Source organism: Corylus avellana, chromosome 9 (genome assembly GCF_965113065.1).
Source record: "Corylus avellana chromosome 9, dhCorAvel1.hap1.2, whole genome shotgun sequence".
Taxonomy (NCBI): Eukaryota; Viridiplantae; Streptophyta; class Magnoliopsida; order Fagales; family Betulaceae; genus Corylus; species Corylus avellana.
This window is the reverse complement of record NC_142498.1, coordinates 19,784,670-19,809,354: the sequence shown is the minus strand read 5'-3', so window position 1 is coordinate 19,809,354 and position 24,685 is coordinate 19,784,670. Positions and strand designations below refer to the sequence as shown.

The following is a 24,685-nucleotide window of genomic DNA, read 5'->3' as shown; positions in this document are numbered from 1 at the left end:
CCCACTGACACCTTTTTGGCTGGCCACGGTATTAGAAGATTTGAGTCATGCAAAATGCACAATTATGCTTTTTTTTTTTTCTCTTCCAGAGGGATCATCATCAAAGCAGGTTTTTTTTTTTTTTTTTTGAATGTATTCAACTATCAGAATCAAGAAAGAAGACTCCAATTGAAAGTAAACAAAACAATGAGAGAAGGGCTAATCTACACATGCAATCCAGCTAGATCACTGTACTGTTTCTGCAATGCCGGATTCGCACATGGGAAGAATGAAGGGATTGATGGCTTTTGCTTCTTCACCTTAACCCCAAATAAGAAAGACCTTAAGGGAATTCTAGGCTGACTTCTCAAGTATTTCTTTGATGCTGTAATCCCAAGCTCTTCATCCAGCTGCTCCAGGGTCCTCTCAACATCAACCTTCAGTGCTGTCACACGATTGAGGCCTGCTTGTAGTTCATTGGAGACCTTGCTGTTCTCCTGTTTCATGTTGAGAATCTCACCTTGAAACTTTCCAGCCTGGTATGCAGTAAGAGCTGTCTTTTCTTCTGCATAATCCGCCTTGGACATTCTTGATAGGTTTTCTTGAATGCTGCATAAGGATGATAATCTACTAAGCAGATCCTCTTTTAGCACTGCATTATGTTCCAACCATAAAGACACTTCAGTTTGTATCTCTCTCAGGTGTCTGTATATGGGTTTGAGATCTGATTTTGATGATTGGTTTTTGCCACTTCCTTCTTGCTTCTTATCCTTTACTTTCTGCAACTCTGCATGCAAATCCTGGACTGAAGTCTGGAATTTTTGTATCTCATGAACTGAAGTGCTAAACCTAAGCCAGAACTCCAGATTTTCCTCCAGCAGATCATCGATTTCGGAGCGGAATTTTTCTTCATTACTTGAAGCAGCATGGTGGTGATCAACCTGATTTACCTTGATGTTTTTTTGCTTTGCAAGAGATCTTTTCGAGTTTCCGGGGGATTCGCCGATTAGTTCTGTAGATTCATCACCAAATAAGTCAGAAAGTGTCTTTCGATCCGAATTCGAAGGTAGGAGGATGTTAGAGGCCTCTGTGATAGCTGCTGTTTGGCTAATGCTTTCCTGATTCACGTATTTGTATTCTGGTGTGGTATTTGTACTTGGCTGTGGGCAGCTTAGTTTCTGAAGTAAAGATTGGATCATCTCATCTTTTGAGGCAGCAGCACTCTTCAGTTCTCTTATCTGCATTTCCAGTTCAAAGTTGCTATCCTTGTTTTTCTTCTCCACTTCACTAAGCTTCTTCCTTAATAACTTATTATTACCAAGAACTGAAGTGTACTCATCTAGTATAATCTTTTCTCTGTCCTCTAACCCCTTTACAAACATCTTCTTCCAGATAGGTTGATCTTCTTCCTCCTCTTCCTCTAATTCCTCTGCCACAACATCAAGATTACTGTCTACTGTCTCAGATGAATCTTGCTTCTCATCTCTCTCCTGCTGCAATGGTTCCTGAGGTTTTTCAGGCATCGAAAGGGTGTCGTCAACCTTCTTCTCTTCCTTTTCTGCTATCTTTTCTCTATCTTCTTCCGACCCATTTTCTGGTTCGGCATCAGGAACAGCTTTGATCACATCCTGGAACAATCCTGTATCCTCATCCTCCTTATCCTGCTCCACACCTTGCAATTTCCCAGAAAGATTATTAGCTTCAGAGAAATGTGTTTGCAGATTGTTATTTTTGTCTTCCAAACTTGTGTTGAGAATTTTAACTCTCCGCAGCTCCTCCTCCAACTCTTTTAACTTGTTTCCCATATTTTCTGAACTCTCAACAAGATTCTCCTTATCCCCTTCCAATCTTTGAATGTGTTCCTGAAGTTCATCTGTTTCTGACCTTAGTGTCTCTACCAAAGCAGTCTCAGAAGAGGCAGCAGTTTCCAGAGTAACAACCATTTTTACAAGATCATCAATCTTCTCTGCCAGTTCCATCACACTCAGCGAGCTTCTTGAATTCACATCAACTTGTTCCTCAACAACGTTCTCCCGTTCCAATTCCATGTCATGTCTCTCTTGCTCCATGTTCTTCAATTCCACTCCATCCGTTTGTTTGGAAACAAATTCATTTTTGATTGTTGCAAACTTCTCATGGACATCCTTAATCCTTTGGTGCTCTACTCTTGCATCTTCTGCTGATTCCTCTTGTTTCTCTTGCAACTTAACCAAAGTCTGTTCGCACGATTTTAGAGCCGTGGCAGCCATCAAAGTTCGAGCTTCATCATCATCTATACCAATTTCTATGCCAAACTCATCCTCTAGGCCGCAAACTCTTTTCTGCGTATCCGTGATTTTGTTTTCAATTTCCCAATACTTTTCATTAACGCGTTCATACAAGCTTTGCACAAACTCCTTCTCAGTTTGCAGTGCCAATGTTTCTTTCTGAAGCTTATCAATCTCCTGCAATGCCTCACTTTTGCTCATCCCTGAAGCAGCTTTAGCAGAACTAACAGCTCTCTTAAAAGGCCCCTTCTTCCTTGAGATCAACATAGATTGGCTCCTGAAATCTTTCTCTGGAATCTTGGGGACTTTTGGGATGGGTTTGTTTGGATCAGTGGATGTTCCAGGGAGATTTTCTTCATCATCATCATCATCATCATCCATTGCATACTGAGCATGCTCAGGGAAAACTGTGGCAATGGTGCGGTTGGCAGTTTGCAGCTGTCTTGACAGGAGATCATATCTCTCTGCCAAAGCTCTGTATGCCCTGAAGGCTTCTTCCACAAAGTTTATGAGCTCCGGCCTCTTCTTGTAGTACATTTCTGCCCTCTCTCTAAACGAATCCCCATCATTGTCAATGATTTTGAGCGTCTCTCTCACCTTCTCCTCCAAATCTGTTAATTGTGAAAATACATGTCCATTTTTACAATGGTCTCAAAATATATATGAAATTTTTTTTCTTACAAAAGAAAAAATCATATTACCCAATTGGGACATTCAAGTACAAATTCTAAAGCAATGAAATAATTCAGCAGTTGCTTAACCATTATAACTTGGTGCTCTTTTAAGCTACAGTCTTCAAGATATAGGTTTTGACAGAATGCATTATAACCAACTGGTGAAGAATTTCTGAGAATGTATTAAAGTATTGATTAAGCTTAAGTTTTTGGAATATTCGGTGATTTAACATGGTATCAAAGCAGACGTTCTAAGTTTGAACTTTGTCTCTGTCATTTACCTCTCATTTCAATTAAATATTTTATGTGTTATTCCTCACTTATCAAACGAGAGTTTGAGTCCACATGTGAGGAGGAATGTTAAAATATAAATTAAATGATTAAATTCATCAATTTTTATCAACTTAAACTTTTGAGATAGGTGATAATTTATCAGAAGTGTCAGTGAAGAACGAATGAATGCAAGGGAATAGACGAAAGTTAAAGGAGAAACTAAGAAACTTCTAAACATTCAAAAGAGAATTGAACCAAATATGAGTGAATCCAAACCAACAGAAATTTTCACTGCTCTATATATTGACATTAACGAGTTGATCATGAGAACTGAGAAACACCCAGATTGATAGAATCAAAAAAAAAAAAAAAAAAAAAACCCAACATGCATACCTTGGAGGTTTTCTTCCAGCCATCTTGACTGCTTTGTCCTGATGTGGCTTGCCCACCACCATGAATATGCATTGCTTGCTGCTCTCTGCAACATTCTGTCTCTCTCTCTCTGTCCAGAGAAGAGTCAATGACATGCAATGCAATTCATTGGAGAAAAACCGTGAGGGTGATGATGGTGGTGGTGGCAAGCAAAGTAAAAGATGGCAAAAGAGAAACACGGCTTGGTAAAATGCCCGACTATGGACATAGGCATGGAGGGGAGGATATTTCGCCACAAGTACAGGGGCCAGCTGGATCTTTTGGAAAGCTCTAATTTTGGAGGCCTCTAATGAGTTGTGTCCACGTGGCAGGTCATGGCTTTGCCAAATAGAGAGGGCATTGTCTTTTCTAAATTTGCACAAAACTGGAATCACTGTTGTTAGCAAAAGAATGAAAATGAGCCATTTTTTTGCTGCTATGCTTAGAAAGACTCCAATGGCTCATGGTTACAACTGGAATATAGGAGATGTTATGTACAACAAAATGTGCGTAGGATTGATGAGATAATATATTAATATGGATAGGATTTGAACAAGAATTGCCCAATATATAATAATTAAGTGACATACAATCAATTATGACACATTTACGGATCTTTTAAAGATGACAAATATAGGAGTTGGGGGATTGTCATGGGCTTGTGTGGTTTTTTATTTATTACATTATTATTATTAAAATAAAGATGAGTGAACTACAGTCACTCTATCTATAGGGAAACATGGTTGTTAAATTATAGTTTAGGAAAGGTGTACAAAATGAGCTGGAAGGAGGTTTTGGGGGGTTTTCCTTCAATTTAGGAAAAACGAAAAACAGTTCAAAGAAGTTGCTGGAACTGCTCATAAATTTTACTCATTCAAGAGCTTGTTATTGCAACTGAATCACCAGTTGCAAGAGCTTGTCATTGGACCAAAAAAGGATAAACATGTAAATAAACGTGCATTGGTAACATTGCAGAGAATTCGTTAATGCAACTCCATTATCCTCTAGATACTGAAGATTTGCATCAGTGAATCCTTTGTTTCATATTTCCTCTTGTTTTATAAGGACTTCAACTTGTTCCCAAATTGCATCCTCTTCCACACTGCTTTCATTCTTCAAAAGAGGCCATAACACAATAATAGAGAGAGAGAGAGAGAGAGAGAGAGAGATATAACATCTTAGTATTCACAGAATATTTACATTTATCTCATTATTTACACATGATATTAAATGAAACATAGGCCTCCCTCCCTTATATACAACAAAGAATTGCAAGAGCACACTCACACACATATTCCATTTTTTAACCCACTTTTTCCTTCACCCTTCTTTAAATTTTCTAGCCAACTCACACATCTGTCTTTTTTTTTTTTTTTTCTCCTCTTTTTTTTCTAGCTAAGCACTCCAATTACGATTACATTACACATGTTATATTCACACCCTCCAATTTGTATGGCAAAGAGGGGGAAGACGGGCAAGAGTTCAAAAAGAAGTGAGAAAGCAAGTTCTCTCTCAACATTGGGAGAGCCATCCATCCCTCATCCTTCACCATCATTGTTCCTCAGAGTTAAATTTGGTTGGACCCAACATTAGGCCAATCCCTTTCTACTAGTAACTTAAATTACACATCTCTTTTTCCTTCTTTTTTCTTTTTCTTTTCTTTTCTTTTCTTTTCTTTTTTCCTTTTTTTTTTTTTCTTTTTTTTTTTTTTTTCTTTTTGATTTTTGGTTCACCACCATCAGTATTCAGCTACTTTGAAGAGAAGAGAGCCACTGTTCCATAGATTTCTTGCTCTCTGCACATTGAAGAAAAAACAGGGAAGAACTAAGTAATGACAATTAGCACATGGAACTATTTACAGTGAAGAGAGCCACTGTTCCATAGATTTCCATCTCATATACAAGCAAATAACAGACGGGAAAAATTGCAATATTAAAACTCAAGAAGACAAAATACACTAAAGATGTTTTGCTGGCACGAAATTGGTCATTTTCTTAGCTCAATGAAAATCCCAAACAATTCAGCATCCAATATACAAGTTCAAAAACAGCAGCTCCTTTGAATGAGTGTTTCCCGAATTTTTCTTTTTTCAATTGATGAGTTACATAGGTATGCAGTCGGTTTTGAATCAACAACCTTACCTCAACCGTGTTCTTACAGGAGAGGAAGTATCATTTGAGCAAGAGCTCATTGGCAAGTGTTTCATGGAATTTACATACCCAATATCAAAACTTAATGACATGCAATCACTCTATGGATTACAATTTACATATTTCATCAAGTCCAGGTTTCAACATATTTTAGCTAACCAAGGTTAGTGCATCAGGGCATTGACAGAACTTTGCATGCTGTTGCTTCCTACATGAACTTCTCTCCACTTTTATTTCTTAAGACCCAGAAAATGTAAGCTTTTTATTGACATTCAAGGCAAATAAATTAACAGGCTATATCAAGACATCAAATTTTCAGTATGACCAACACAAATTTCAAAACCAAGTTAAGGTTCTGCTTTTCCTCACATGAAATTACCAACCCAGTAACCATGGCTGCTGCATTTGACAGTTAAATAATTTCTGTATATGGAAATTTACCCCTTTCTGATATGATCCTAAATTATTCGCAATATAGCCAATGACTCAAGCATGGGACATAACTCTACAGTATTGGCGCATTGATAAGCAGAATACTTATGATTTTAATTCAACATGAAAGGGGCTAGTGTAATGCATCCAACAATCAAAAGGTGACTTAACCAATTATATTTCAAATACCAAAAACACAAAGGAAAACCATATTGATCCTAGGACAAGAACCCATGTGAGCAATTAAATAGGAAAAACAAGAAGAAGCAGCTCTTACCATCCAAATAACTATCCGGGATGTTCCCAACAGTGCTCAAGATATTGTTCTTCGAATCCTCCACGAGATCATCATAGCCATGCCCATAGCATGGAACTAGCACAGCAAAACTGTCATCAGTGTCATCATCACTCTGGAACCCAGGTCCATGAGGCTCCAACCATCCAATTGACCAATCTGAATCATCGGACTCTGAACCTGAAACACATCCTCCATCAGATGGGACAAGAACAACATCATATTCCCTATCAATTTTCCGTTCTTCCCGACTATGCCATTTGCGCTTCACTCGTCTTGATGAGGAGGCCATATTGGCCCGTTTAACCAATGGAAATTTCAGAGCATCAGATTCCCACATACTTGAATCAGATGAAGAATTTATAGAAGACCCATTGGAGATTCTAGGCTCCTGATGCTTCCCACTCCACAACCACCATGTGAGATTAGTAAAAGCCACAGCCATAAATTCACCAACAATAAATAATCCCAGGCAATTGGAACCAACTATTCCAGAGAAAAAATATATCCTCAAGTTCTGGTACTTGGAAGTCCAAACTGGCGATATGAAGGGTAGTTTTGCCCTCGATGCAGAATCTTCATTGAAAACAATTTAATCAGTGAGCATTCATGAATAACAAAAAATGAAGTTATACATGCAAGTTCAATTCAAGAGCTAGTGATCGGAAATAACTAGTAAAAGAGAAACTACTCACTTTCATGAATCATATGCAGCAAAAGCTATAACTTTTAATGAAATATGGATAAGTTTGGTCGCTGAGAAATCAGAGACGGTAAAAGAGCGAGAAAATATTTATAACCTACACAATTTCTTCTTTAGATTGTCTTTCTGATTAATTGACAACCAAAAATGTACAAAAATTTAATCATTCAGTTTCTCCTCTTTCCTTCAGATTTTCTCGGCAACCAAACATAGGCTATCAGAGTATAACAAAATTGTAATTACAGAATTACACACCATCCACTACAATGAATAAAGACGCGCACAAAGAGTCCAAATTAAACCCAGAAAATCTAGCTCGTCCAAAACTCACCTTTCCTAAAGAAGAAAATACGTATTTACGAAATTTAGCTCTCTCAAAAATGAAATGAAAGAGAAAAATTCGGAGAAACAAAAAAAAGAAAAAATAAATCTCAAAGCCCACCTGGATTACGGGACTCGTTCTCGACGCCAAATTTTACAAAATTAAAACAAAAAAAAGAAAAACTTTCCCATTATCCGAATAATCAAAACAATCAAAACCCATGTCTTCGTTTCGGACTTTCTAATCAATAAAGCATCGAAATTACAAAAAATAAATAAATAAATAAATAAAAATAAAAACACATAAAACTAATTTTAAAAGAAAAGTTCCAGATTTTATATATATATATTTCTTCGTTTCTACGAGACGTATGAACAAGAACGATAGCGGAAACTACCTTTTGATCATAGAAATCCAGATATTGCAACAAGGAAAGCTTAAATTCTTTCCTTGTTGTTCAGACTTCGAATATTTGACGAAGATTCAATGTACCCCCCAAAAAAAAAACTTAAAAAAACTAAAACAAATAAATAAATAATATTAATCCATTTATACCTTGAGAGTTTTGGCCAGATTCACATTACGCAAATGGAGCCTCGGCTTCTATCTCTCTTCACTCAGAAGAATCAGTTTTTTATTTTTTTCTCGCAGAGAGAGAGAGCCGGGGTTGTGTAATCTATCTATATAACGTGTCGTCCTCCTCTAACCTCCTCCAATAGTTTGACGGATAGAATAGAATTATATAAGAACTATAATTTCGAAGTAGGTTAGTCCGGTGCAATTACATGCAGGCAGCGGAGGCACAGAGGGGATACACGTGGAAGAATAAATAATTTTGATTGGAAGACGAGAAGGAACATATGGATATGGGTGCAGACGATCAGAAGGGGTCGTGTGGCACTGGAAGGATGGAAATGCCAGGTCAGAGTTGATGTGCTGGGGGTGACTACTTGGAAGTTGGAAGGTGGGCCAGAGCCGGAGGGAAGCTTAGCTAAAGTTTGGTCAATTTGGTGGCGTTAATCTTGTTTAAGTAACTTTAAGTAACGACCCACTTGTCCCTTGTTCGGTTGTTTGTTCGGTGGCAGCCCTTATTGACCCCTCACAAATTACCCCTCTGCCGCCATTCAAGGAGACGTGTCCTTAGAAATCATCTTTAGATTTTTAATATATTTATTAATAAATTTTAAATTTAATCGTAATTTTTAGCAATAATATATAATTAAGAATGTGAGAATAAAAATGAGTGTTGCGTTTTTCTAGAACAATTTTCTTTTGACATAGTTTATTAAGATTCAATCTTGACCGTTGATTAAACTATAGCCGAATCTATGTTCATATTATAACAGCATATAAGCCGAGGTGTTATTAAAATAACAGCATATAAGCCGAATCTATGTTCATATTATAAGATAAATTTATGTGTACTTTTAAATACTTACTCATTAATGTGACAATAAAACTTATTATTGAATTTTAGATAGGTTAATTTGTATATATCATACCGTGATTTTTATTATTATTATTGCATCATGGCATAAACAATTGAGAATTAAGTACTTTAAAGTACGCATAACATTTCTCAAATTATGATATGCAAAATATGTGGACTCTTTCAAGGTTTGAATATACTTTGCCGAGTTGAATTTAGATCTCTAAAGTACCATGCTCGAAGTGTATAATATATATATATTTTTTCTATTCAAAAGAGTAGGTTGGAGAGACTATTCGTTGGGAGCCGCACATGAAGGGTCTAGATGGTAAGAACTGCAGGCGCTTCTTCAAGTCCAACTGAGCCATAATCTAACACAACCCCACCAAGGCATCAATGTGAACCAAAGTGGCTAATACTAATTAGGCATATGCGGGGATTCTCTGTTGTGGAGATTTGAATCCACGTCCTAGTACATGCCTAACCACTTTTAAAAAAAATTTGGATAATTGAGCCACTACTGTTGATGGTGCTCAAGTGCAAAATATTATAAGAGATTATGAGATATTCTTGATTGGACTATTTATTCGAATAAGGCTCTCCTACTTATTAAGTAAGGGGCCCCAATAGGGCTTTTCATAATCCTTTGCCTAATTGCAGGATGTATGGAGAATTGTCAAAATTTCAAATGGTAAGAGATTTCGATCGGACCATCTTATATCTAGGATCATAACTTGAAATATAGATCATTTATTTAATTGTTCATATTAGATTTCCAAAACCTAATAGTGTATATTGAAACATTGTGAATATGTTGTTGTATCATTTAAACATATATTAATACATGCAACAAAACAAAATTTTGAACATAAAATTAATAGTCTCCATTTTTAATACTTGAAAACAGAGAAGATCCTACTCCCTTTATGTGTTATATCTAAACGATGAGATCCATGGTCTAGAAAAATAATTTTTTAAAGAGACGAATTAAGAATTAATTTTAATCATCTACAAAATGGTTTGGTAATCTAATCGTGTCCAGCTCACTTTGGACATTAATCAATGATAAAAACAAGTTGTAATTAATTGAACACTGAAGACCAGACTTGGCAAGTGGAGACGTAGAATGACCATATATGTATATATATATTTTACGGTTCTCTGGCCCTTTCCTGGAATGTAGGCAGAATTACTATACAGTCAACTATGGAAGGAAAATATTAGGGGCATATGAACCATTCACTGCCTACCGACGGCTTATAGATCACCACCGAATGATCACTGACCAACAATCGACTTCCAGCAGTTAGTAAGCGGAATTAAAATATTGTTTTGACATCGGTGTGGTTCGGTAGACAGTATAATTTGTTTTTGTCGGTTAACTGACTTAATCCATTTTTTAAGTGAATTTTGAATTTTATCTAGTAATTTTTTTTATTGTATTTGTCCAGCTGATTTGTGGTTGTAATTTTGGTTCGTGTTTAATGAATTTATTTTTTATTTTCATTTATAAAATGTATTCTTTAGTTATAAGGAAGTTGATAAATCTTAACATAAAAATTTATGACCGACAATTAACTGACTTAACCAACTGCCTATTAACCGACTAACTAATTAACCGAAAAAGTCGAAAATATTCATTGTTCGTATAAAGTTGGTTAATAAATCGGTAGACAAAAATACTCCTACCGATGCCAACCGAACTGATACTCACTTCTAAAAAATATTGTTGATCGGGTAGCCATTAGCCAACCCATGCTTTTACCGACCCATAAAAATACTGTCGCTTGGGTAACCAATCCCATGATTTAAGGTTGGGGATGATGTTCATGTGTGGCGTCCACATCCAAGTTGTATTAAGGTGAGGACAAAAGCATGTTCGGTCGGGCTGGGGCTCCAATCCACCACCTAATTAAATAGGACGATACATAAAGCTCCAGCTTAGAAACCATATACTTGTGATTTAACGTGTCTTTGTTTATTTGTTTGTTTTTTTTTTTTTTCTCGCCTTCTCTCTTCAATCAATCATTCATGAGTGACGATTTATGCTTCATCCACCAGCCCACCCAATGCCACACATGCCACATGGCACTCACCACATGATTGTGTCGACAAAGACCACCCCCATTTTCGTATTGCTTTTCCATCAACTATGCATACGTGGATGTGCATCTATTTCGTGGTGCATAATCTATTGTATAAAAGAAACTATTGGATAATTGAACCCTCCATATTCTAAAATGGGTGACTGGCAAAAGCCTTGAAAATAATACGGCTAGGTGTAGCATAACTTTAAGAGCAACGTAAGAGTATCTTTTGATGTGATAATTTGCAAGATATTTACTAAGTTAGTCGCTAAACAATTAAATATGGTTGTGATTGACGTGGTAGTACCACTTGAACTTTCACATTTGTTTGTAAGTCTACATTTTACTTACCGAACCAACAACTAAGAGCATATCCAAAAGAATAACCAAATATTTAGTAATAGTCAAATCTGATTGTTATTGATATTTTTTTGTCTCCAACATAATAAATAATTTAATTTTTTTATCTAATGTGAACAGTAAGTAGGTTGATTAGTCTATTTACTATTCACACTATAAAACTTTGTTTATTATTATTTTCTTTTCTCTCACTTTCTTTCTTTCACATTCTTTCTTACACAAAATAATATTTTTAAAAAATAAATAGTATGATAGAAAATTTTTTGGAGTGTATATGAAAAAATGAGTAGTTAAAGTAAAAATTTGTACTTTTTTAGTAGTTATTTTGCCTGCTTCAGTTGGAAGAGAGATGAAAGAGAAATGTTTATATTAAAATAATGTATAAAAACACTGTAGTAACCCTTGATGGTCGGTTAAATATAAAAAATCTCATGTGAGTATGTGGGTTTTTTTTTGAAATTTTTTTTAAACATAAGAAAGTGAATGACGTATAGGCATCTACTACTAGTACTCTAAGTAATTAATATGATAAATGTTACGTGAATTGTCATATCAACTTATAAAAAGGTTATATAAACTATTATATCAATTTGTAAATTTACCTGACAATTGGATTAATTTAATTATTTAATAACTAATATGAGTAACGGTAATTGTCATGCATGATGTTATAGTAAAAACCGTACTAATTGAAACAAACGGGTTGTGTGTCCCGTCCAATCCTGGTTGTCTTATGCCGAAAAGCAAAAAGCAGAGATAGAACCCATTGAAATCAAATGGGCCCGAGCCCAATTTAACGAAGACCGAGGCGCGAGGCTCTACTTTTTTCCGGAGGTTGGACCCACCGAACCTCAAAAACCCTGTTGGCCTTCCACTTCAACAAAACCACTGAAGCTCAAAACCCTGAGATAGTCAGTCCCCCACACCGCACCACACTCACTCACTGAAACCAAAACCACCTATATATAAAAAAACCACTTTTCTCAGGCGAATGGAATCGCTGGCTATTTGTACGACCGCCTCATTCTTCTCGCGCCCATTCCGACTCTCCAACCACGTGAGCGCCAAACATCGAGTGCCCTCGCTCGGTTTTGAACGAGCGCTTAAGGTCTGCTGCGCCTCGGAAACCATGAGCGCTTCTCAGGGCGATCGAGTGGCGGAGAAGGGCAAGGAGGCCAAGCTCTGGGGCGGACGGTTCGAGGAAAGTGTGACCGACGCGGTGGAGCGGTTCACCGAGTCGATCTCCTACGACAAGCAGCTCTATAAGCAAGACATTATGGGAAGTAGGGCCCACGCTTCCATGCTCGCCAAACAGGTCTTTACTCTCTCGCTTTGCGTGTCTTGGTCTGTTTGGTTCCTGAGATAACTTCGAGGAGATGAGCAACTTGATTTACAGTGTTTACGTTGTGCTTTCGTTTGGTTGCTGGGAAAATGTGGAAAAATTTTGAATTGAGCGAGGTGATTACGTTTTGTACGGACACTTGGCTGAGTCTAAGTCGTGGTTTTTATTATTATTTTTTGGTGAATTGAAACGTCACGTGATATATTGCTTTACTTTCATCAGATTTCTTGGCAAGCAAACAGGGGTTTGGGGCACTGGTTTCATGAGACCAAACGTTCTTTGTAAAGCTTATTCAATGTTTGGTTGATTAAAAAATCTACTTTGATCATCCAAGTAATGTACCAGGCTTTGTCGAGTTCAGAATCTTAATTTTTTCTTGAATCAGTTAGAATTCGTTGAGTGTTGATTTTTCCTTAGAATTCAGAGGCGAAAGTGGGTGATAAAAGCCGAACAGCTCGCTTTTGGGTTTTCGAATTTCGCAAAATAAATAAATCCGTTTGTAATGCATACTCATTTAGTTAATACAAGAGACAATTCATTGACATTGGGTGATATGTTGTTCTATTGCAGGGATTGATGAGTACCAGTGATAGGGACAGTATCCTTCAAGGTCTGGATGAAATTGAGAGGAGAATTGAAGATGGTCAATTTGTTTGGAGAACTGATAGGGAGGATGTGCACATGAACATTGAAGCAGCACTTACTGATATGATTGGTGAACCCGCCAAGAAGCTCCACACAGCTCGGAGTCGCAATGATCAAGTTTTGACAGACTTTCGCCTTTGGTGTCGTGATGCCATTGATAAGGTTGTTGTACGCATCAAACATCTTCAGATTGCTCTGGTGACTTTGGCTTTGAAGAATGAAGGCCTTATCGTTCCCGGTTATACACATTTGCAAAGGGCACAACCTGTTTTACTGCAGCACCTTCTCTTAGCATTTGTTGAGCAGGTTTGAATCGATTCATTTGTGCATTATCTGAGACTGCATGAGAAGGCTTCTATTTATGTTTAGCCAAGTTAAAGAGATGTAAATGATATGGTTTATGCAGTGTTTTAGAGTCTGGATGGTTTAACAAACCCAAAAAGTGAGAGGTTCAAGCGTTAGAGGTCCAACAGGCAGTTCAATAAGGGTCAGACCATGATGTTATAAATATTTAATATATATATATATATATATGTGTGTGTGTGTGTGTGTGTGTGTGTGTAATTAAAAGTGTTGGCATTGCTAAAGAAAATTTTTGGTAGGAGTGATAAGAGTGTTAGTAAAATAATTATAAGGCATGAGTTCAAATTTTAGCATTTACAGACAGTCTTTTTGTGATCATTTGTATGAGAAAGAACACACACACACACACATATATGGATGTATGTATGTATGGAAGTAAATATTAGTATAAGACCTTATATGAAAAGTCAAGGTAGCCTAGCGGTAAACACTATATATAACTATCTCTTTGTGTGTGTATAATTAAAGGGATGAAATTGACACTAAAAAAAAAAATTAAATTGATATTAAAATAAAATAAAATTTACTCTGATGGTTGCAATGTTAGTAAATGATTACTCCATTAGATTTAGATTTAAGTTTTTTTCATTTTATAAATTGATATTGGGGTGTTCCTTAAGTGACTCCTGCTTGTTTGGAGCTAGGATACGCAAGTTGTCACCCTAAGGGGCAATTACCCTATGAATTCTAGAATTTGGAGCAAAATTCAGTCTAATTCGCAATTTGATTGATCAAAATTGTGAATTTTACTGCTAATTATTATTTTTCCCTGCTACTTACATATAAAGATCATAAGCGTAGGGTCTTGTGTTAGAGTCTAAATAGCAAGTTGACATGGACTGAAAATAACACATAATGAGGCCTTAGGTTAGATTCTAAAATTAATGCAGCAGTGTTCTGTGTGTTGAGGCTTCTCGTTGGTGGATGAAGGCGTGCCCCGACAACCCTTTTAGTTGGTTAGCTCTTCTGGTGACGACTGTGGTCCTAGTTGTTTGTTAGTGAATTTTGTCATTCCTATTGGGAATTGGAGGTGGTTTTTATTGAATCCAAATCTTTTGAGTTTGTGGTGGAGGGCGGGTCTTTCTTGCTATGGATTCTTGAAAGGATTGGAGTTAGCGTTGGTTGGTTGTTAGCCACCGTGGAGGCCTTGGTTCAAGAGAATGAGACCAAGGATTTTCAGAGAACCTCCATAGTTGGGATCACAACCTTCCTTGCCTAGCATTGCTCTAATAAGCACGGGTGTTTCTTGGATGTGGCAGAGTATGATGGGGGCGGACGTTGGAGTTTTATTGTAGTGCTGTAAGGTGGTGGTGGAAAGGGGTGGAGATCTTTCGACCATAAGTTGCACTTGGTTCTTCAAATTTTCCATTTGATATATGGTTGAGTGTAGACCTCAGACAAATGGGGTTTGAAGTGGTGGCTATTTGTCGCGTGGCTTGGGCTCATTGTTGTAATTTCTGATGGAGGTGGAGGTGGTTGGCAAATAGGTCATATGCGGAGGTACTGGCGGGAGCAAGAGTCTCTGAAAACTAGAAATCTAGAAATTTTTAGGGAGAAAAAAAAGAAAAGAATAAAAGAATAGAAGCACATGCATTCTTGACGCACAGTAATAATGCAATGTTTTCAGTGACAACCCATAGAGTCCATGAAATGGCAAGAGGCCCTTGCAGAAGCAACTGTAAGGATGGAGTCTTAGGCCCCTCCTGAACTTAAAACTCCATGATTGAAACTCTGGTGCTTCCCATAAGCACGAACTTCATATTTATGAAATCCTTTGGAACCCTTGTTATTGGCTTTTTTATTCTAATCATGCATAAATTGCTCATAACATTAATACATTATTACCAGCATAATCATAAGTGTTGAAATAAATCCTCTTTTAGGTTAATTAAACTGTAGTTTTCATTTAGAGTCCAAGAGACTTAACTATTGCCAAAATGTTGTCTTGTAGCTTGAACGTGATGCTAGTCGTTTACAAGATTGCAGAGTTAGGCTGAATTTCTGCCCTTTGGGTGCGTGTGCATTGGCTGGCACTGGCCTTCCCATTGACCGATTCATGACTTCAGATGCTCTGGCATTCACTTCTCCCATGAGGAACAGGTATGCCCTTGATAATTTATCCCGTAGGCAGTCAAAGCTGAGTACTTTTGGTCCTGTGGCAGCATTAACAGTTTTTTTTAACAGTATCTTGCAATCTGTCTTTCACATAGTCATCTGTTATTGTGTAATGATCTCCCAAGTTTGTCAATGTGGTAAATAGATGCTAGAAGATGCAATATCTAAACTTTAAGTTTATACTTGGAGATCATTTCCTTGGTGTAAGGATTAATTTTGATGGTAAAACAACATATGAGAAAGCAAACATATGCCGTATGGAGAAGTCAATTTGTTTTGAATGATGCATTAGATTATTAATTACGTTAATCTGTATAATCTGATTCTGCCCCCAGAAGATCAATTAGCTCAATCTGGTAGTGGTGATTTGTTGTCCATTTGCATTCATCTGTTGCTCCTATTTGTTCTATTTTACCTACTTCTTGATTGCTGGCATGCTAAAATAACTGGTTACTTTTTTATATTTTGAGCAGTATAGATGCAGTTTCAGACCGAGATTTTGTTTTGGAGTTTCTTTCTGCTAATGCCATCACGGCCATTCATCTTTCTCGGCTTGGTGAAGAATGGGTACTGTGGGCTTCAGAGGAATTTGGATTTATCACACCAAGTGATTCTGTTTCCACTGGAAGTAGTATAATGCCTCAGAAGAAAAATCCAGATCCAATGGAACTTGTTCGTGGAAAGTCTGCTAGAGTCATAGGAGACTTGGTTACTCTTCTTACATTGTGCAAAGGGCTTCCTCTAGCTTACAATCGTGATTTGCAGGTAGAACACTCTGATTCATTCATTTGCTGATGGGAAAACCTATTACATGATTATAAATAGCAGATGATGGTGCTCCTGGCAGGGAGAGAGAGAGAGAGAGAGAGAGAGAGAGGGGTGGGGGGGGGGGGGTGTTCAGTTGGGTCTATTTCAGCCTTTATGCTATTCAAAGCTTACCTGCATACTAGTGCACATGCACGCATGTTGCAATGATTCACTCACGAATGCCTACATATTATGTGTTCATCTATAAATCTTTTGAAAGTTGCAGAAGATAGTGTAGATGCTCGCTATTTCTGCAACAGTTGTGGGTGAACTTTACTTCGTTCAGAGTAACTCATGCAACTGTCTTGTATATTAATTATTCATCCAAGACAGTTTTTTCCCCCCTCTTCTCCATCAGTCTCTTGAATATTTTTGATGTTTGATTATGGAAGTCTTTTTTCCTTACACAGGAAGATAAGGAACCTGCATTTGACAGCGTGAAGACAATTTTGGGGATGCTTGAAGTGTCAGCAGAGTTTGCGCAGAACATCACCTTCAATCGGGAGCGAATACGAAAGGCTTTACCTGCTGGTCATCTTGATGCCACAACACTTGCCGATTATCTTGTGAAAAAGGTATGCCATGTTATATATGTTGATGAACTTTTTCACACCTTTTTCACCAACTAGAAGAGCTCAAAACCCTTTTTTTTTTTGTTTTTCCCTTACAGGGAGTGCCTTTCAGAACTTCCCATGATATAGTTGGAAGGGCTGTTGCCTTGTGCGTGTCGAAGGGTTGCCAGCTTCAGGAGCTGCGTCTTGATGAGCTAAGAATCATAGACCCTGTGTTTGAGGAGGATGTATACGATTTTCTTGGAGTAGAAAATGCAGTTAAGAAATTCTCCTCTTATGGTTCCACGGGATCAGAGTGTGTTGCCAGTCAAATTGACTACTGGGTTACCAAACTTGAAATCAAATGAAGCTGAACTCTAGGAGTATTTGACATGATCTCCTCACAAAAGGGAGGAAGTCCTTTTTGGGAACAATTTTAGATCAATGCTTTGTTGTATGGAAAACCAGTTCCAGTTAATAAAATATTGTGTCTTACATTTGCTCTTCAACGTTCATTGTGAGAGTTCATGATTGTGATTAACCCAAATCTAACTAATTTTTAAAATCTAAATCTAAATTGTGTCTCCATTGGATGGAGCAGATACATGAATGATGAAGTTAGGGAAATGATAAATTGGATGAATTTAGTTTTCAAGACCGCATATTTTCACGGTTATAAATTTGTCTTCAGCAGGGTGTATTTCAGTGAAGGGACTCTGGAATTGTATTAGAATTTGGGCATTACAGCGAGGCCTTTTTGTGGGTCCAGTCCTGTTCAGCGATGGGGCCCAGGGGATCAGTTGACGCTGTTACTGTTGCTCGTAAGACTGCGCGTTCGATTCGGCAACATCTTTCTTCCGTTAAGCTTGTTGTGTATTTGACCAAAACGACATGCTTTCCTTACTGCGGTTTTCATTTCATTCTTTCATTTAATGTCGTTTCCAAAACGTCTCTCCTTTTGTTTGGACAATTATACCCCTTAAAAAAGGAAAACCGGCACCTCTCTAGAGAGGATCCGATTGCACCTTATATGCCCGACGCCAAATAAAAAAGTCACAACTGAATTTTATTTTATTTGTTTGGGAAAGTTCATCGTTCTGTTCGAATTGAAATTTTTTCTAAAACTCCCTAATTTTAAAAGGTGACTGCAGTAGAAGATGAAAATCCATATTTCCATACAAAAAACAGCATTCACTACATCAAGCTGAAAAACCAATTACGTAAAAAAAAATTCACCAATCGTCACAATCCTCACAATCCACAAATCCATTCCCGTGAGACAATATTCTCTTAAGATTCCGAGAGAAAATTTCACTTCCAACTAATGATGTACATCTCAAACTGTATGTATTGGTGTGAATTTCGTACCTCAAACTCCTGTGTTGGTGTGGATTTCCTACTAAGAGGGGGGATTAAGGAACAATTGTCAATTGACTCAATTCAAAGGCTATGGTTCTCTTTTTGATTCAATGCTCTGGCCTGCCGGACCGGATATCTAGCAGCAGGAACACCAGTTGCCTTACTAGGTACCAGGTCATCAAGATGTGGGACTGCTACCTGCACTTTACTTTTATCTGCTTCTTTTGGGGCTTCGATTTTTTCTGGCAGCGAGGAAGGTGGATCTGCGGCAACAAGCTGAATTACCGGCTTTCGCCCTTTCTTTGTCTGGCGAGGTTTTAAAGCGTCTGATTGAATCTGTAGGGGTTCAAATTTTCTGTTAGCAAGGAGAAAAATGTACACAAGATGGACGCTGTTTGTGTAGTGCTAAAAGAAAAACCCAGCAAGCAGTTGCAATGACTTGAGAGTTACAATTTTTTTTTTTTTTTTTTTTTTTAAGAGAATGCAGACAGCCAGCAAATGTAAGGTTAAGTTTCTGCCTAATATGGGAATGAGTTAAGGAAAAGACATTTGTGAGAAGAATGATACCAAAGTATTCCCAATGTCACATAAAGGATCCTTTCTTGGCCTACAATTGTTGTTCATCTCAGCAGGAGGCTTCTCAGCTAGTGCACCATGAAGTAGAATTGCGCCTTGAGAACCAACAATGCCAGTCTTCTCTGCCTCAACAATGTCTGAACAATCCAGAATGCTTTCAGCCGTTTCTGATTGTGGGGAGTTGCTCAACTTGACTTGAACTGCTTCTCTATTGGTGCACTTAGAAAGTGCACAGCCGCATGATTTTCCACAGCTATCACCCCTAGATCTGCATTTACATTTTGATGTCTTGCACAAAGATTTCTTACTGCACGAGCAGCACTTCCCAACTGCACTTTTCTTCTTTGCATTATTAGCTTCCCCAAAATTTTCTGATTCAGATGTATTTGGGCCCTCAAATAACTCATCACTACTCCCAAGAGAAAAAGAGGGTTGACTCACATCATCCTGAACATCAGATAGCATTACTGAATTATCTCACGATTATATTTCGATAACAAGTAAATTAATCTTGCATTTGAATTTGAACCATGAGAATTTATCAAACCTCAAAGCTTTATTCGTGTTACTCAGGCTGGGTTAGAATATTTTCTATTCTGATATAAAGAAAAAACATCACACCACAGCCAAATGCACTAACCTGTAATTTATCCCTATGATTGAGTTCAGCCTTTTGGACTTTTAGTTGTGCAAGCAAACCACTTAGACTGACTACTTGTTCCTTCAGCTCTTTTATATCTAAATCCTTCTCTAAGCAGTCAACTTCTTTCTCCTGTAATGTGCACCTTAAAAGTTCAAGGAAGAAAAGGTTACCGAGTTTTTATCAGTATAGAATAGCCACATAAAGTTGCCTGGGAAAAGAACACAGAAACAAACATGAAGGAAATTCAACAACAAAGTTTCCCACCTATAATTTTCTTGCTTCAGCATTTCTGCTTCTTCCTTGAGCTTGGCGACCTCCTCAGCCATCCTAACCATCCCATGATATGGCGAATGCATTAATTGATGGTGAAGAGAAATACTCAACAGATCTTTTATGTGTAATGACGGATTCCTTATATGTACTTACGTTACTGAAACGTCAGCAATTGCTGCCAACTTTAATTTGTACCCTTTGTGAAAACGTGGGAACAAATTGCAGATAGACAATGGGAGTACCCATTAGTGTTCTCTATTCAGCTTTATGCAAGCTGGGCATACAAGACATCTTTGCCTCAGCTTTCGGGGGGGAGTGTTGGAAATTTTTTTATATGATTTTAATAATTTTATTGTAATTATTTATGTTGTAATCCGCAATGAGTATATTTCCATATAGCTTGTATATTAGTCTTCTATTTAAACTTATGTATCCGTATGGTAAATCATCAAGGAAATAAGACTGTTTCGTTTTCTCTTCTTCTTTTAACCGTTTATACCAAGGACTGAACCTTTGAGAAAATCACAATGAGAACAGATGAAAGGACTATGATAGTATTAGCAGAAGGAGAAAGATGCAGGAACTCACTCTTCCATTTGACGTTCATATTCAGAACATAATTCATGTAACCGTGTTGTGGCGTCAAGTTCATGTTCAACACTCTGCACCAGCCATTTTAAAGAGGTAACATATACAAAAAATATAATAATTCCCCTATAACAAACCATAGACCCCAAAAAACCTATCAACCATCCAGGCATGCATTAAATCCAAATATCCAGTAAAGCCAGCAATTGCACATGTATCCAGAGTATATAACTTTTTGGTCCTTAACTCCCAAATTGAATTCAAAAAGATTAAAAAGACCCCAGTGCTGTAGAGATACAGTTCAGTTAATTCATAACTCGCAAAATAAGACTGTCCAAAAAAAAGCACCACTTTCTCTATGGATCATGAAATTCTAATTACAAGGTGGAATAGACTTCTTGCTTGGGTAAAAATGTCATGTAATCTTGGAGAATTACAATTTTTCAAAACAAACTACAGTATAAAAGGCAACTTGTCACAAATTTTGGAGAGAAAAGGCGGGGAGAAAATTGATAGCATTATGGCCACGAATTTGTAGTTGTTTAGGCTCAATGAGCTCACAAGTATTTCATGTGGCCTTTTTCCCTCTATATGAAAATCTTAATGTCTTAATTCCAAATAATATAACCAGTCACTTGCAAGTAAACATTCCTGAATCGAACCTATGCACAAATGTTATCCAATCAGAAGCACATCTAAATTGCCATTTATATTACACGAATTATTTAAATGGTGAAAAAAACCACATGCATGAATCACAAATAGAGTCTAATTCTTCCAATTTGGTTATTAAATACCTGAATTCTAGGAATGTTCCCACCTCTTGCGCCTACATGAGATTTGACCACAAAAAAAAAAAAAAAAAAAAAAAACTGTCAACGTATTGTACTTGTGGAAAACAAACATGAAATGAAAAGTAGATCTCCCAACCAGCTGATCTGCGCAATAAAGCTTTTCGAGATTCTAAAAGCTCTTTTAGCCGTTTTGTAGACATGGAAGCTTCTTCTGTTTTTCGTTGTAAAACCTGACATAAAAAAACGAAAATGTAAGAAAAATAATTGTCCAGAAGTTATACACCAAAAAAGAAAACAAAAAAAGTGGTTTCAGTAAGTAGTATGTTTATAATATCATAAAGAAAACATGAATTTACCATCTTAAGTCTTTGGTTTGAAGCAAATATCTTTTGCATCTCATTCTCATTCCTCCTTCCTTCCTTCCTTAGCTGTTGATGCATATATTCCAAAGAAATTAGACACAGACATAATGAAAATCCCAGATAAAACAGACAACAATCACCAACAGCAACATTAACAGAGCCATTCAAGTTACTAGTTTAAATCTCTATAGTGCCAAAGGATAGCCAAAAAAAAAATGTTTGAGCACAAGTTCTCACACCATTCTACAGTTTGTTCAAGCTTCAAATTCAAGGGCTTTTACAGTGAGTCACTAAAGAGGTAGGTTGAGTAATACATCTTTTTGTCAACTACATCCAATGCATACTTCAAATCGACAAGGGAATATATTACGATGTCTCAAATCAACTGCATAAGCATTACGCAATACTATGACATCCTGTTATGCTGACACATACTCAAAGCATGATCAAAGAATTCATGCAAGCAACTTTTTCCTATTGAGACAATGTATGATTGTATTTTGTAATTCTATTCGAGAGGAACTTCTATTGGTGAAAATTCATATTTTTTACATGCCAGTTACGGACACTCTCGACATAGTTTCAAAATTTTGATATTCAAATTTTATTGAATATTATAATAGACCAATGTGATACCACATTCAATGAATATTTTAAAATACACTATCTGATAATAAATCGAAAATTTAACTTGTTTCAGTTTATCAATGTGCCTTCGACATGAATATATAAACATCATAAGAACAAACCAAGGAGAATCATATAGATCAGACCAAAAACCTGGAAAAAAGCTAATCAAGAAATACTTCTAGATAAAGATGAGAGCATCGTGGAAAGTAAAAATCATCAGGTGACCCTTTATTAGATTTTCATGACAATATACTTCAAAATTCAAGTATGGCTAATTTATAAATAAATAAACAAATAAGAAGAAGAAAAATGAATATATATATATATATATAAAATGAAAATCTTGGACGGTCTGAGAAGGAAGATAAGCCAAATTTGAGGCATCAACTTGAGACTAACAAATGAAAATAGAACGACTAATCGAACTCAACCCACATCAAACGCCTTATACTTCAATTCAAGTTAACCATGGTGCCTGGATTTAAAATACTGGTTTAACAAAAGGCATAATGGAGTTAAATCCTTAAGCAATGCATATACCTGAAGAACTTCTTTTTCCAGTGAAGCCTTGCATAACCTAAACTGCACAGACTGTAGCTTGATCTTACATTGCAGTTGAACCTAAATATTAGGAAATTGTTAATAAGGGAAACATTGAAAATAAACAAGTATTTACATAAGCATGGTCATCTACAAGAATCCAGCACCTTCTGAGCCTTTAAACTTTGAATCTCGAACTGTAACCTTTTTGTTGCTTCATCACCTTTTGGTCTTTGAGTTGAGAGTTGAGATTGAATATTTTGTTTCTTCTTCAACTCTGTAACCTACAAAAGCAGAATATGGTTTCAGAACATGTAATTGAATAATCAAACATACTGTCACAAGCAAATAAAAACTGTACCTGTTCTTCAAGGACATTCAGCTTTTGCAGATAGTCCTCTTTGAGCTTTACAACACCAACATTAGGAGTAGATGAAACATTTGCAAGTTGTTTCCTTAGTTCCTCATTCTCCTTCTGCCAATTTTGACAAAAATTACAGTAAGGCAGCTGTACTGATGTTTGACAGTTGAAAAAACAAGCTGAAACAAAGTGTTTCCAAAGTTCTCTCTCAAAAAACAGTTGCGTTGAGGAACGATCCCTTTCAAAAGACCTTTTCCATGCTTTCATTTTCATACCTAGACTGAGAAGCACAAAGAAATTTCTCATATTATTATCAATATTTTCTAAGTGCATTCTCTGAAACGAAAATGCATGCTTTAAAAAGCACTATCAAACAAACCTATTAAGTAATATACATTTCATTTTACTCCAAAAACATTGTCAAGCGCAATTCAAATAAGCCAAATAGCTGTACTGCGCTGGAAAGACTTTCCGCTTTCCCAGGTTCTCGATGAGATCCCAATATCCGAACACTATCGTTTCGTTTCAAAGGTTCAATCAAGTTAAACTTCCGGAATTTTCAACTTCCCAGCACTTGGAGGACATAAATATCTAAAGACTCAGAACAGTTCTAGCACCTTAGTTTCCACATTTTCTCACCAACCAGTCTCGTTGTTCCTCAAGTACTCAGCAAAACGAAAACCTAACTAACACTCAAACAAATCGCTTTCAATTCTTTTCCTAAAGTTTCTCAGCAACCAAACGGAGACTGAAGAAAACAAACAATGACCGAAAAAACCAGAAATTCTAAACACTATAAAGTGAAAATAAAACTGACCTGAAACGCGTTGTTTTCTTGTTGGAGCTGACGAACTCTCTCCTCGTAATGCTGCTTTTGCTTATTGTCAGGAGCTGATGGCGACGCACTGCCTGGGCTCGCTTGCTTTGAGCGACGATTCGTCTTCTTCATGTTCTGCAATGCAGGGAAAAAGTGAATGGAAATTCAGAAAACCCTAATCGGTTCTCGCGTTTCGAGTGGATCGGATCCAAATGCCTTCGTTTCAATAAAAAAAGCAATTTTCTTGGTGCTCGGGATCCATTTTCACTGCTGAGTCCTTTTATTATTACATTCAATGATTCGATTCACTCGGCAACAACGTCTAATTTGCCACGTCAGTATCAATACCCAAATCAAAATGGAGCGAAAAATGCAAATTTGAATTCAAATTTGCCACGTCAAAGTTTTTTTTGATTGTAAACGTTGTCGTTTGAAATACTTGATATGCATAAAACTATCTGCCGTTTTCAATCGTTTGATTAATTGATTCAAGCCGAGAACAATCCAAACGGCCTGTCATTTCACAACTATGGGTCG

The 24,685-nt window shown here is 36.9% G+C and overlaps 4 protein-coding genes across 4 annotated transcripts; 1 reads left to right on the top strand and 3 right to left on the bottom strand.

The window, feature by feature from the left end:
• Positions 1–116: 116 nt before the first annotated feature.
• LOC132191040 (spindle pole body component 110) lies at positions 117–3,680 on the bottom strand. The gene is made up of 2 exons (XM_059606061.2): positions 3,587–3,680; positions 117–2,857 (listed from the first exon to the last, which is right to left on the bottom strand). The coding sequence occupies exons 1-2, from the start codon at positions 3,678–3,680 to the stop codon at positions 204–206; spliced, it is 2,748 nt and encodes a 915-aa protein (XP_059462044.2). The 3' UTR covers positions 117–203.
• A 1,071-nt stretch (positions 3,681–4,751) lies between these two features.
• Positions 4,752–8,225, bottom strand: LOC132191133 (uncharacterized). Its single transcript, XM_059606147.2, has 3 exons — positions 8,062–8,225; positions 6,464–7,057; positions 4,752–5,399 (listed from the first exon to the last, which is right to left on the bottom strand). Exons 2-3 carry the CDS (start codon positions 6,924–6,926, stop codon positions 5,350–5,352), a joined length of 513 nt encoding a protein of 170 aa, XP_059462130.1. The 5' UTR covers positions 6,927–7,057; positions 8,062–8,225; the 3' UTR covers positions 4,752–5,349.
• Positions 8,226–12,273: 4,048 nt separating this feature from the next.
• Positions 12,274–17,714, top strand: LOC132190119 (L-Aspartase-like family protein). Its single transcript, XM_059605011.2, has 6 exons — positions 12,274–12,697; positions 13,295–13,675; positions 15,684–15,832; positions 16,321–16,612; positions 17,065–17,229; positions 17,325–17,714. Exons 1-6 carry the CDS (start codon positions 12,374–12,376, stop codon positions 17,571–17,573), a joined length of 1,560 nt encoding a protein of 519 aa, XP_059460994.2. The 5' UTR covers positions 12,274–12,373; the 3' UTR covers positions 17,574–17,714.
• Positions 17,715–18,456: 742 nt separating this feature from the next.
• Positions 18,457–24,445, bottom strand: LOC148583911 (chromosome-associated kinesin-like protein). Its single transcript, XM_088510360.1, has 12 exons — positions 24,149–24,445; positions 23,332–23,445; positions 23,138–23,254; positions 22,971–23,051; positions 21,795–21,866; positions 21,575–21,668; positions 21,442–21,473; positions 20,645–20,718; positions 20,048–20,110; positions 19,781–19,925; positions 19,132–19,587; positions 18,457–18,900 (listed from the first exon to the last, which is right to left on the bottom strand). Exons 1-12 carry the CDS (start codon positions 24,278–24,280, stop codon positions 18,646–18,648), a joined length of 1,635 nt encoding a protein of 544 aa, XP_088366486.1. The 5' UTR covers positions 24,281–24,445; the 3' UTR covers positions 18,457–18,645.
• Positions 24,446–24,685: the final 240 nt, after the last annotated feature.